Consider the following 13,733-nt stretch of genomic DNA (forward strand, 5'->3'; position numbering starts at 1 on the left):
TTACTCTGATGTCATTTGTGCAACTAATTGAAGAGATGTGAATCCAGCAGTCAGAAAATTGTCTCTGTACTGGTTCATTTTGATGGCACTGAGCCAATCTTCTACTGAGGTAAAGGCAGTGAAATCTGGGATGGAGCGATCTAACAGTGGCTGAGAAGGCCTGGAATGTAACATAAATAAGAGCATTAGTGAGAGGAATTCCACTTCTGTGAACCAAGATTAGAAAAAAGAAAGGCAATACAAACAAAACAAGAGTGTTTGATAGAGCAATCCTTAGCAGAGTTACCACAGTCTCGGTCTATGCAAACTGAAATCAGTAACTGTGCATTCTTCATCTCTTCTCACTAACTCACCTGAAGCTGTGACTAGCTTAACTCCAGCAGAGTTTCCTTCAACCTTCTTTTCTCTCCCATTAACACAGATATACCAATCATACTTCAAAACTTCCTTGTCCCCTTTGATGAATCAAAACACTCAGTTATCAGGCTCACATGCTGCTGTTCCTGAACTAGATTATTTCAGATTGCCTTGTCAGGACAGTTACTTCATGTCAGAGGTGGAGATCCTCCCCCCATACATTCAAAATATTGTACCAGGAAGTAAACTAAAACAATATTGTTGGGATATTCATGGAGACTTTTGATACCAGAGTATATAGCTACTGCAGCCAGAATGATACAAATCAGGGTCCAAAATGGGGATGCAGAAAGTCTGCTTCATGCTACACAATTCACAGTGGTCATCAAGACTTTTGGTGTTCCCGCTAATTTGCACCTATATGGCATCATGTGATGTATCTGGAAGCATCCAGGATATCTATGTTGGCAACAGCAAAAATGGTACAGATGGGTGCTCCCAATTAGAAGTCATTTGCTGTGTATTTGTGACCAGTGATATACACATTGATCATGGAAGCTGGAATGAATTTGCAATACTCCACTATAATTGGGGATTGCTGTTCCTGTGCCTGGGAGAACATAAGGAGAGCCATACTGGAGCACACCAGAGGTCCATCTAGTCCAAAATTCTGTCTCACACTATAGTCAGCTTGCTCTGGAGGGCCAACAACAGGGCATAGAGACCAAGGCCTTCCCCTGGCACTCGTATTCAGAGGTTTACTGCCTTTGGATGTGGTAGCTGCTGAAAGGGCTACCTTCCATGAATCTGTCTAATCCTCTCTTAAAGCCATCTGTGCCTGTGGTCATCACTACACCCTCTAGCAGTGAATTGGACATTTTATTCACTTGTTTGAATAAGTATTTGGTCCATCCTGAATCTACCACCCATTGACTTTATTTGATGTGCTCAATCTCTAGTACTTTGGGGGAGAGAGAACCCATTCTCTCTGTTCACTCTCTCTAACCCGTGCCTAATTTCACAATGCAGATAATTGTGTAATGTGGATTCTTAGTGCAGACTGCGACCTATACAACATAATTGGGCTATCCTCATACTATATTTCCTTTTAGGAAGTTTGTCAAAAGGGGAGAAGGGGACAGGGACAGCAATTTATGAAACAGCAACCACCAACTGAAAACAAGCTCAGACTTGTTAAATACTGAAATGTACACAATCTAAGCTTCTATGTCACTCTTAAAGTTAGAAAAATAAGAGATGGCTTGCATCTAAAGCTGAAACATTTAAATGGTAGATTAATTTTCTAAAGTTTTAGCTAATTAAATTATGAGATCCAATTTTAATCAGCAGGACAATGAAAGAGCACATGTCAGCATATTAATATTCAGGTGTGTTCCTACAGCATGGGGTGAAAAAAACAGCTAAAGATAGTAATTCCTTCAAACAGTAACTAGCAGCTTTTGTTAACTGTAAATTATCTTTTGCTTCCTTCAATATCTCAAGATACTGAAACAAAGAAAAATTCATTTGGCTATTGTCTGTGATACTTAACTATGTCATCAAACTTAAATGTTGGTCTCTTCCTTCTTAGAAAAATAAATGTTATACTTCCTACAAGCAGAAAAGTTTTGAATTGGTTTACCAATATGAACTTAAATTTTTGCTTGTATGTCTCTTCTGCTGAGGTATTCTTATTCCTCAATAAAGTATTTTTCAAATGCAAAAAAAAATCTCAAGATACATCTATTTAATAATTTGGTTATGCACATTTACTAGATTAATTAATTGGTCAAAACCCAAAACACATGATTAATAAGCTTTAGAAAAGTTGCCTGGTTGAAAGCCCTATGCCCAACACTGCCTCAGGGGCTTAGCGACAGCAAAGGAAGTCAATGGGAGACTTACACGGCGGTGATGGTGGCCACAGTTTTGAGGCTTGCTGGATTTCGGATCATTTTATCTAGAGTATTAACTATTTCAGCAAAACGTGGTCGGGTGTTGCGGTCTTTCTGCCAGCAGTCTAACATTAGCTGATGGAGGGCAGCTGGACAGTCCATAGGAGGAGGGAGCCGATAGTCTTGCTCAATTGCATTAATTACCTACAGAAAGAAACATACGTTGCAGGTTAAAAAAATACAGATGCACAGAAAAAAAATTCAGCAGGGCTTTGAAAGTGTGGAAACTGTATTTAACTTGAAGAAAAAGTGACTAGATTCCTTTCTTATTGCAGAGATTTGGAACCTTTTCATTGGAATCAACAGGAAGAATGTCCAAGACATTTTGTTCACCAGTGATGGTAGGCATCTGATCCTATGCTCTGTAGCAGGGGTCTTCAAACTATGGCCCTCCAGATGTTCAGGAACTACAATTCCCATCAGCCATGCTACTTGGCCATGCTGGCAGAGGCTGATGGGAATTGTAGTTCCTGAACATCTGGAGGGCCATAGTTTGAAGACCTCTGCTCTGTAGTGTTAAACCTGCTAAGTTCCTACCAATTTTTTAAAACGTTTTCAAGGAAAAGTGCATGTGTTTGCACTTATTTATCATGTAAACTTTCTAACGTTTTCATACTGGAATGAATATGGCATTCTTTATACACTGACTATTCCCTGGCCTGTACAGTATATACCAACAATTTGATTTCACAAGATGGCAAACGATAGAAGCAAGTATTTCTTTTCACTTAAGGCTTAGGATAAAGCTCACTTATTAGGAACATTTTCCCTAATTTACTTTAGGTTCTAGAAACAAAAGATGTCACTGCTACTCTCTGCTAGTAAACATTCTTTTAAAACTACTGTTAGATTCTATAGATTAACCTGTTGAATCATTTGGATGTGGTGAACTGAGCACTGAATTCAACCAAATGGATCTTTTGAGCCCCATTACCTCCTACCCTGCTTACTCTCAGAAAGAGATCCCTTTTTCCAGTGTCTGAACTATAATGCCTTGGATGCTGGAGTAAAGGAAGCTGTCTGCCTTGTGCGCAGGAAGCAAAGGAAATGTTCTTGGCTCTGAAGGAAGTAGGGCACTCAGAGGTTAATTAGAGTGCAGATGCTTCAAGACAAAGGTAGTCCCTTCCCAGTTAGGCAGCCATCTCTCTCATTATCTCTGGCTGTCGTGCTAGAGTACAGGAGTTGCTCCAGTCACCGCACCTGGCTCATAATCCTTCTGAACATTTTCAAAGGAACTGCAAGATTCCTAGTGCCCAATTACCAGCACACTGGCTTCTCTTCCCATTTCCTCTCCTCCTTTCATGTTGGAAACTCTTTCCTACTGCAGAGATTTGAAATAAAAAAGCAAGTCTAAACTTCACAGCTAATACTTCCATGCTTTTCTGTAGAGCTCAGTGGGAAAGGAGGGGTTGGAGTTTACAAACCCCAGCACGTTTCTGAAAATCACAGACATAGAAGTACACTTGCATAGTTGAGGGTGGCTCAGGTAACTGTCTGACCGCTTCCCTCATCTGAGTTCTGAGGTTATGGGTAAGAAACAAAATCTAACCTCCACTATTCTTTTCCCAATAGCCTTAGGGATTCCGTCCAAATTCCGACCTTACCAAGACACATGGTAAAACCTATTTTATCTTCCATTTTTGCATTGCTCAGCAATGAATTCTTCTGAAGAGATGTTTGGTCATTAAACCCTTATACATACATACATAAACCTTTATTGGCATAGTCAGAAGCAAACACATAAATGAGGAGCAAATGCATGAATACATGATAGATAAAGACCCTATGGGGAGCACAACAAGTACGTTCTACTGAGAACTCTCAACTATCTCCACAATGAAATTGGCGACCTCTTCACAAAGACCAGAGTCCGAATTATTGAACAATAGAGATTATTCCTTTATTAAAATGGTTATACTCCACCTTTGAATTCATCAGATCCACAAGGCAGTGAACAAAATTTTAAACCTACAGTACACATTTATGCTAATTTTAAAAGCAAATATGTGTGAAAAGAAAGTTGTGTTGTTTCCGCACAGATATTAAAAAATTCACTTAAGAATCTGGAGTGGGACCGTAGCTCAATGGGATAGTAGGCAATACTGAACTTGATGAACGGATGTTCTGATTCATTATAAGGTCCTTTCATGTGTGTGAAATGCATTCTGAAGGTTAGCAAAATTCTGCTCAGAATTTGAACTGAGATCCTTGGTTAGCCAGGGAAAGCAACTAAATCCCTCGCTATATGGAACAATGCTGCACTCCCTTTTTAGAAGATAAGTTCAAATTCATTTAATTTGTCTACGATAGGACATGGGACAGGAACCCTATACTATAAGCAATGCTTAAAGACCATCTGCAAGAGCTTGTTTTTGAACAGAAAGCTTTAATACAGAGCATGAGAGCCAAGCCAGAGCATTTGAAGTAGGAGCATTTAAGCATGCCATATGAGAGTCTGAAAGAGAAAACCAGAGGAGTTAAGGCAAACTTTGAAACCCCACAACTTGCTTTCAGCTTCACATCAGTCTACTAAATCAACAAACAACACGTATTTATAGCAAAAAGAACCAAGAGTGACAGAAAGCAAAATACGGGCAGTCTTATATAGGAAACCCAGAGTGTTGTATAGTTATTATATGATCATATGCTTTACTCTTTTCCACTGAAAGATTAAAGTATGGTTGTATATTCATCCACCTTCTTTGCTGTAGAATGCTCCACTTGGGTCCTAGTGCCTACCTAGTTCTGCTCCCCCCTCACCTTCTGCTGTGCCTCCTTCCCCTTTAAGAGACTGGACATGGGTGTTGCCTGCTGCAGCATGGGTCTGGCTATGGGTGAATATGGCCACCTGCCACCGCCTGTGTGCTTGTTCTCATCCTCCTGCTCCCGCTGCCTGCCTAGTCTTGCTACTGCTACCTTCCACCTTGTGGGAAGATTCCTCCTCCTGGCAGGTTCCTGCTCCCCTCCACACCTGCCAAGCCATGTTTAAATATGCACAGAATAATGGCTTTGACAAAGGCAGAAATGATTGAATGATAATTCCCATATTAATTCAGGACTATTTTCTAGTGTGGAAGCATACTATTTCTTTTTCTGCTGCACCACAACTGGCCACACTTTAATCTTCCCGTGGAAAGGAGTATAGGTGAAGAGAAAGGAGTTCTTGGGTCCCAGAAAACAAATTAATTCTATTCAAGCTAATATGGTTGTTCTGGAGAAGATCAGAGATGCAGTGAGCTACATATTTTTTTAAAAAAAAACTTACAAGAAGTGAAAAAAGTGTTCTAAGACAGAACTCACTTCTGTGATGAAATCTCTTCAGTGCCGTGGGGAACAAAAGTCTTGCAGCAGGACAACATCCTACTTGGACAGCTGAAGACAATGCCTTAAAAGGGATCTACCTCTTAGATGGCACCTCTGCATCATCTAGCTCCAAGAATATATCAGTCGGGAGGGTAGAGATAAAGCTCTCATATGCCCCTTCCGCACACGCAAAATAATGCGTTTTCAAACCACTTTCACAACTGTTTGAAAGTGGATTTTGCCATTCTGCACAGCTTCAAAGAGCATTGAAAGCAGTTTGAAAGTGCATTATTCTGCATGTGCGGAATGAGCCATAGTGTAGCAGAATATTCAGACATTAGGAACTTAGAGAAATGGCCTTGTGATGGATCACATTGTCTATCTGTTGCAAAGGGCATGGGCATTATATATTGTTTAGATAGGATGGCAGCACTAGGAAGAATACGTGGCACTGGAAAATAAATTTATACATTTTTTCAATGCCAAATTTCCATTGCTTCTTAGTCCAGAACTTCAAAAATGCTGACTATTTCACACATCTACAGCTGTAATGCTGAAAGGTTTTAGATTTCCTAGGCATTTTTCATAAGAAGCTGAGTCAGCACAAAATTAATGGTCTCCTCTTGAACCAAAATGGAACTAGACTTCCTGTGCTCATATTGGGGCTGAATTAAATTGGGTAAAGATATTTTGTGGAAAGCTTCTTCTCTCCATCCCTCATGAAGCATCCCTTTTCCCAGTGACTTTAACATGGAACCATTTGTTTGTGGAAAAAATGCTTTCTGATTCAGAATGATAACAGAAAGTATAGCTTTCACTAGCAGAAAGAATCCTCATCATTTAGCTAAATAAGACTGAGAAAGTGTCATCAAGAAGCCTGCTCTAAATGAGGGTCATAGGTCCCCTGTTAAGTCCCTCTGCTCCTCAGAGAAGAACCTGCTGGAGAACCTGGTCTGAAAGATATCTGGCTGGATGAGCCCTTTTAGAGCCCTGGCCCCTATGTGGTGGAACAGGCTCCCAAAAGAGACCAGAGCCCTGTGGAACTTACAAAGTTTCCACAGGGGCTGCAAAACGGGCCTGTACCACCAGGCATTTAGCCAGCCGGGTTGATTAGTAGACCCTGTAACATCTAGGCCTCCTGTGAGCACAGGGTGGGTGGGAATTGTCATTATCTGAATTGGGTTGTTTTAATAGACTGTTTTATTGCATTTTAAATTGTGTTCACCGCCCTGAGCCCTTTGGGGGAGGGCGGATTAGAAATCTAATAAATAAATAAATAGTTCCTATCCTTCCTCTGACACTGTCATACAACATCATGACACTGTCATACAACAAAATTCAACTAGCCGAATGATGACATGATGTCACACTAACTATGGGTTCCCTGATTTGCAGGAATTACTACAGAAAGAAGTCCATTTAAGATTACACTACAGCTAAAGACTGGAAGAGGGTGCATGTATCGATAGTCATTGAACAGTCTGCAGAAATGGAGCAGGGATGAGTGTGAAACTTTTCACCACCCAAAAACTTCCCTCTGAAAATTCTGTGTGGAAATTCAACACGGCACACCTAAAATCAAATGTATCTTTCGTTTATTAGATTAAACCACTCATAAGCAGAAAGAGAATATTTTTTCCTGAAGAAATACACACATGTGCTTGACCTTTTTCATACAGGAAATTTTAGTGGGGAAAAATCGGGACAGGGTTAGCAATGATATTCGAGTGACTCTTCCTGGAAACGTGATTGTAATTCTTGAATCTTTGTCCTGCACACTAAAATACAAAGACATGATTGCTGCATTCTAAGGCAAGAGTCACACCACTCACATCTTGATTAGACATGTCCCAGTAAGGTCTTTCCCCGAAGGACATTACTTCCCACATGACAATGCCATAACTCCATACATCACTGGCAGAAGTGAACTTGCGATAGGCAATGGCCTCTGGAGCTGTCCACCTGACTGGAATCTTTCCACCCTGAAGCAGAAGGAAAGAGAAATATTAACTCTGTGTGGCCAAGTACATCAGTACCCATTCTGCACAAGGTTCTGCATAGTCCACTTTCTGCAACATATGCAATTTCCACACATAAAATAATAAGAGTTGGAAGAGGCCATAAAGGCAACCCCCTGGTCAATCCAGGATCAGCCAAGAGCATCCCTGACAAATGTTTGTCCAGCTGTTGCTTGACGCCTGCCAGAGAAGGGTAGCCAATTCCACTGGGCAGCCAATTCCACTGCTGAACTACTCTCACTGTGATTTTTTCTTTGCTAATATCCAGCTGGTACTTTTCTTCTCTTAATTTAAACCCATTATTGTGAGTCCTATTCTCTGCTACCAACAGGAACAGCTCCCTGCCTTCCTCTAAGTGACAGCTTTTCAAATACTTGAAGAGAGGAATCTCATTCCCCCTCAAGCTGCTCGTTTCCAGACTAAACATTCCCAAGCCCTTCAGCTTTTCTTCACAGGATTTGGTCTCCAGGCCACTGATCATTCTTTTCGCTCTCCTCGACACCTGCTCCATATTCAAATGTGTCATTCATTATCAATACCAGTGCGGTATGAACGTCCAAAAGGTCAGTGTTCCATTTCTGGTTGTGTTTGAATGCCTTAGCCAGCTAACAGAAAAGAAACAGGTGTATAACCTTCACCATTTTCTTCTTTACATGTCCAAATGGAGGATTTTCCAAGTGTCTAACAAGTCGCAATGCTGGAGAAATTTTAGGATATCACAAGTACCAACTGTTCCAGAGATGATATAACAACAGTTGGCTGGAGCAAAATTCCACACAGTTTAGTACAGGATGGGTAAGATGATGTGAGAGGCAGGGGAGACCAAGAAAATGTTGTCTCATGTGGTCTTAGTTTAGTTCACATGGTCATTTCCCAGACCAAATCCAAGAACTCAAAATCTGAACCTCTGGATAATGACTTTGAACTTTATGACACTGTCTGGGTGGTTAGGGCAACATAGGTGTGGCAGGTGTACTGGTTAGCCAAGGAGATAAAGTAGATTCGTACCGCTGCCCTTGCTCTCCTTTACTTGAAAATTACAAATCACCCTATTTGGGCTTTGCAGGTTCTACAATCTACACTTCTGGTTTAGCATAAGGTGGTAGACAATTGCCATCAAAGTATGTCCAAAAGGTTGCTTCATGTGGCTTTTCCAGTGCATGAACTTATATAGTACATATATCTGCGAACATACAGTATCCATATTACTTTCATGAATACATGTACACCAAATTAAAAATGTGTGATGTAAAGCAGAAGACCTTTAAATGGGAAGGAAATAAGCAGCTGCCAGAGAATATACAGTGTTAGAAAACAGTGATCTTGTTTCCTTATAAATTATTCATACCATGATTAAAACTAATGGGGAGGAGGGAGGAGGAATGGAAACCCAGACACAAAGTACAACACTGACTCTGGATGGAACCATTGGCTCTGTTTTTTAGCTACTTCCTGATGATGTATGGCAAAACGAATTTGGTCTCTGTATTAAAAACTCTATTTTAAATAACTTAAAAAAGGAGAAATTTGGTTGAAGGTTGTTTTCTTCTACCTTTTCCCCAGAGCAATCTATGAATCTGTCGTGGGAAGCAAAGATGTAAATCCAGGCAGTGCATCATTTTCTAGGTGATGGGAAGACCGTTTGTGGCTTAAATGAACTGCAGAAATACAGATGAAGGAATCTTTTTTCTCTCTCCGGGGTGGCAAAGACTTCTTCCCGCCCAACCCAGGCAGCTAGCATTGGGCATTTCAAAACTCAAGGTGAATTACTTAAATGAACTGCTAGAGAAAACAATAAAGCTCCCAATTCAGCCATGGATGGCTGATTCAAGGATGGCTGCTCAGATTCTCACTTGGTGCAAAGCGATCTAGCTCTATTGACTATTCCATTGATTAACATCAGCAGGAAACAAACTCTTCCAGCCACTGGAATTTATACCAAATGTACACTGGCTGGCTTTGCCTTGTTTTTTCATCTCAGACTTTCAACTTGGCATTCAGTTTCCAAGTTCAGCCGTGTGCTTCATTTCAATCTAGCCAATGCCAAGAATAAATACCACAGTAGTGCTCCTAAACTCCTTGAAGAAGGGACTATTCCTATTTGCTAACTGAAAAAGGTAAAAGGTGTGTCTTGCAGTTAATCTGAAAGGAAGACAGATTAAAGATTTGAGTGTTTAAATTGAGAAAATTATTCTGGGACTATTCTAGTAAGTAGTTCTTGATAACACTACATGGATCCCAGTTTAACAGATTCTTGAACACAACTTATTAAGATGCTCCAACAGAATTGTTATTTTTCATATAGACTGTGGTGTGCTGACTAGAATGCTTGAGTATGACCAGGATGACCTGAGTTCAAATCCCCACTCTGCCAGTGTCAGGAGCTGCTAAGATTCAAACTGAATGTGACAGTTTCCTGAGGCTAGATACCACGCCAAATGTGTTTCTGCCACTTTCCTGCCTTCTCCTTTGCATGAGGGAATTCCAGTAGCAAACATTAATTGAGGATGCCAAATTCTAGATGTGATATAAAACACCCACCAACCAGCTGCTGTTATTTGTGGTGTGAGGTACAAATTGGACAGTCCCAGATAATTTTTAATTTCAAAAGGGAACAACAACAAAGTTTATTTACCAAAACACAAATTAAGGAAGACTATTAATAATTAACGTGGAGATAATCGACTTATAACTTTGAACACTCTACAAGCCAAGCGGGAAAATGGCAGTCTTACTGCTATGTTACATTCCGAATCAAGATCGTTAATTCAACAATCCTCTGTCACAATTACAGACAGACAGCAAAGCCCTGGCCAAGCTGCAGTCAGCAGTGTTCAGCAGCCTTAGAGAATGGGACGGGGGTGGCACAGCCCAATGCCAGACTGCAATCAAGGAGGAACGGACCATTGGATACTTACTGGGAAGGGTCCTTCTCCTGGGGGTTGTAGACCATCTTGGATGGGTGCTTTCTTGCCCTTTAACCGGGAGGCAGGAAATGACTTTTTAAAACTTCCTGTCTGGTCTTCATCCTTTATTTCGTCAGTATCCATTTGGCATAGCTACTGATCGTAGAACATGATAACAAAAACATAAACAACACAGAACAGTACCACCAAACGAGTGGAATTAATGTAATCTGTAACACTTAACTATATACAGTTATACCTCTAACCTGACCTATTCCACGTTAAAGAGGAGGTAAGCACCACTGGATGATATGTCTAAGGGAGGGCCAAGATGGTCTACAACCCCCCAGGAGAAGGACCCTTCCCAGTAAGTATCCAATGGTCCGTTCTCCTGGAGTCGTAGACCATCTTGGATGGGACCTCCTATAGCAGTGTCCTCAAAAACCGGAGGGTTAGATATGATCATCCAGGATGTGCTCCAGAACCCTCCTTCCAAAGGCGGATTCTGCTGTGGTCCAGGAATGAAGTTTGTAATGTTTTATGAAAGTGGAAGGAGAAGACCATATCGCTGCTTTACAAATGTCTTCTACGGAAGCTTCGATTTGAAAGAGCTGCGTTAGCAGATGAACATCTAATGGAATGAGCTGTGATGCCGTGAGGTACTGGTAAATTTGTCGCCTTATTATTGCCTCTATTATACATGCTTTGAGCGTAGAGCTTATAGATGCTGCTGACATCTGGTGTCCTATATTTGGGGGTGAAATGTTGATGAACAGACTGTCCGATTGTCTGATGTTTTCGGTGCGAATAATGAAAGCTTTTACCGCCCTGCGTGCATCCAGGTTGTGCCACAATCTCTCTGTAGGGTGAGTGTGTCTCGGGCAGAAATTAGGGATAACAATTTCCTGTTTAAGATGGAAGCTGGAGCTGGCCTTTGGTCTGAAGGTCGGGTCTGTGCGTAGTATCACCCTATCTGGATGGAACACACAGAAATTGGGATTCACTGATAAGGCTCTCAATTCTGATACTCTTCTGGCCGATGTAATGGCTACAAGGAATAACGTTTTCATTCTCAACCACTTAAGGTGGATGGTTTGTATCGGCTCAAAGGGGGGCTTGGTGAGAGCCGCTAGCACTGTATGTAGTTTCCAGGAGGGAAATCTATGATTCACTGGTGGTTGTATTTGGGATACGCCTTTTAGGAATCTTACTACATCTGGGTGACGTGATGCTGGAACACCTTGGATCTTGGGCCAGATCGTGGATAGTGCCGCTATTTGCGATGCATGAGTAGCACTCCTCAGACCTAATTCAAGGCCCTCTTGTAGAAATTCGAGAATCGAAGTTATTTTGGGTGAAGTCGGGTCAACACGATGTTTTGATGCCCACTGTACAAAAACCTTCCAGGAAGCATTATAGATCCGCATGGTTGCCGGTCGCCGAGAGGCCATTAAGGTTTCAGTCACTTTAACTGAATATCCCTTGTTTCTTAGTTTTTCCCGTTCAACAACCATGCGGTCAGTCGAAACCATTCTGGGTCCGGATGTCTTATGTGTCCTTGAGTGAGCAAGTGTGGAATGTTTGGTAGACGGAAGGCTGGTTTTACGGCTAGTTGTTGAATGACAGAAAACCATGGTCTTCTTGGCCACGCTGGAGCTACCAGGATGATCGATGCTCGAGATGCCATGATCCGTCGTAGCAGTTTTGGGATCACCGGAACTGGGGGGAACGCATACATCAAGGCATTGGGCCAATGGGTAGTTAATGCATCCATTGCAAAGGCCTTCGGGTCGAAGAACCTCGAGATATATTTGGGTATCTGATTATTGTCTTTGTTGGCAAAGAGGTCTAAGGACGGGGTCCCGAATTTCTGGCAGATCTGTTGGAAGATCCTGGGATCCAGTTTCCATTCTGCGTCTTGAACTGTTGTGCAACTGAGCCAGTCCGCTTGGACGTTCAACTTGCCCTGTACATATTCTGCTTGAATGGAGAGAATGTTGGTTTCCGCCCATTTGAGAATCTTGCTGACTTCTTGATGAAGCTTTGGAGATCTCGATCCTCCCTGGTGATTGAGGTAGGTCTTTGCTGAGATGTTGTCTGTCCAGATGACCACATGGCGTTGTTTCAATATACTCTTGAAGCTCAGCAGCGCCAGTCTGATTGCTCTTATCTCCAATATGTTGATTGGTAGTGATGATTCTTGGTGAGACCATTTGCCTTGAATGATTTTGCTATCGAGGGTGGCTCCCCACCCCAGTAGACTCGCATCTGAGTACAGTTGTGGTCTTTCTGGAAAAAGATACACTTTTCCCTGGGTCAGGTGTTCTCTGACCATCCACCAAGAGAGTTCTGTCTTCAATGTTTGTGGTATGACTAGGGTTTTGTCGTGTGTTTGCTATGATGGCATTCACAATCTGAGGACAGAGAAAGGCATGTAGAGGCCTTGCATGCAGTTGGGCCCATTGTAGAAGATCGATGGTAGAGATCATTAGGCCGAGAAGACTGGTCAATTGAAGAAGAGAGAACTTGGAGCTGCGAATCACTGATGCCACTGTTCGTTGTATCTTGGTGATCTTTTTGTTGGGAATGAAGAAGGAGTTCTTTGATGTTGAAATCAGTGCTCCTAAGTGTTCCATCTCCATCTTGGGGATCAAGGAGCTCTTTTCCTTGTTGATCACAAACCCATGTTGTTCCAGCACTTCCATCACCAGAGAAAGGTCCCTGATGGCTTCCTCTTGGGATCTCGACCGAATAAGAATGTCGTCGAGGTAGGGGTGTAGGTGTATGCCTCTCAGACGAAGGAACACAATAGGAGCCAGTAGCGCTTTTGAGAAAACTCTCGGTGCCGTGGCAAGCCCAAAGGGTAACGCTTTGAACTGGAAGTGTTGGTGTTGGAAGGCGAATCTCAGGAACTTGCGGTGCGATAGGTGGATAGGGATGTGTAGGTATGCTTTGCTGAGGTCCAGGGAAGTCAGTAGGTCTCGATGTCTCAATGCCTCTGCTATCGTTCTGATGGTTTCCATTCAGAATCGTCGGAGTTTTATATGTTTGTTGAGATATCTCAGGTTCAGTATGGCCGCATGATCACCATTCTTTTTGGGAACGACAAAAAAGTGTGAGTAAACTCCCTTCTTTCTGTCGTGGATTGGGACTTCCTCTATAGCCTGAATGTCCAATAGATGTTGAATGGCCAT

At 41.9% G+C, this 13,733-nt stretch overlaps 1 protein-coding gene across 4 annotated transcripts in view; it reads right to left on the reverse strand.

Annotated features, from left to right (window-relative positions):
• EPHB1 (EPH receptor B1) overlaps positions 1–13,733 on the reverse strand; it is a 387,492-nt gene that overhangs the window by 31,814 nt on the left and 341,945 nt on the right. For all 4 annotated transcript variants that reach the window (XM_048506774.1, XM_048506776.1, XM_048506775.1 and 1 more), the window contains 3 exons: positions 7,448–7,597; positions 2,263–2,456; positions 5–160 (listed from right to left, as the gene is read on the reverse strand). In XM_048506774.1, the coding sequence (XP_048362731.1) occupies positions 5–160; positions 2,263–2,456; positions 7,448–7,597 (500 nt within the window). The remainder of the gene's footprint in view (positions 1–4; positions 161–2,262; positions 2,457–7,447; positions 7,598–13,733) is intronic.

The sequence above is a fragment of the Sphaerodactylus townsendi genome, linkage group LG08 (assembly GCF_021028975.2).
Source record: "Sphaerodactylus townsendi isolate TG3544 linkage group LG08, MPM_Stown_v2.3, whole genome shotgun sequence".
In the NCBI taxonomy this organism is placed as follows: Eukaryota; Metazoa; Chordata; class Lepidosauria; order Squamata; family Sphaerodactylidae; genus Sphaerodactylus; species Sphaerodactylus townsendi.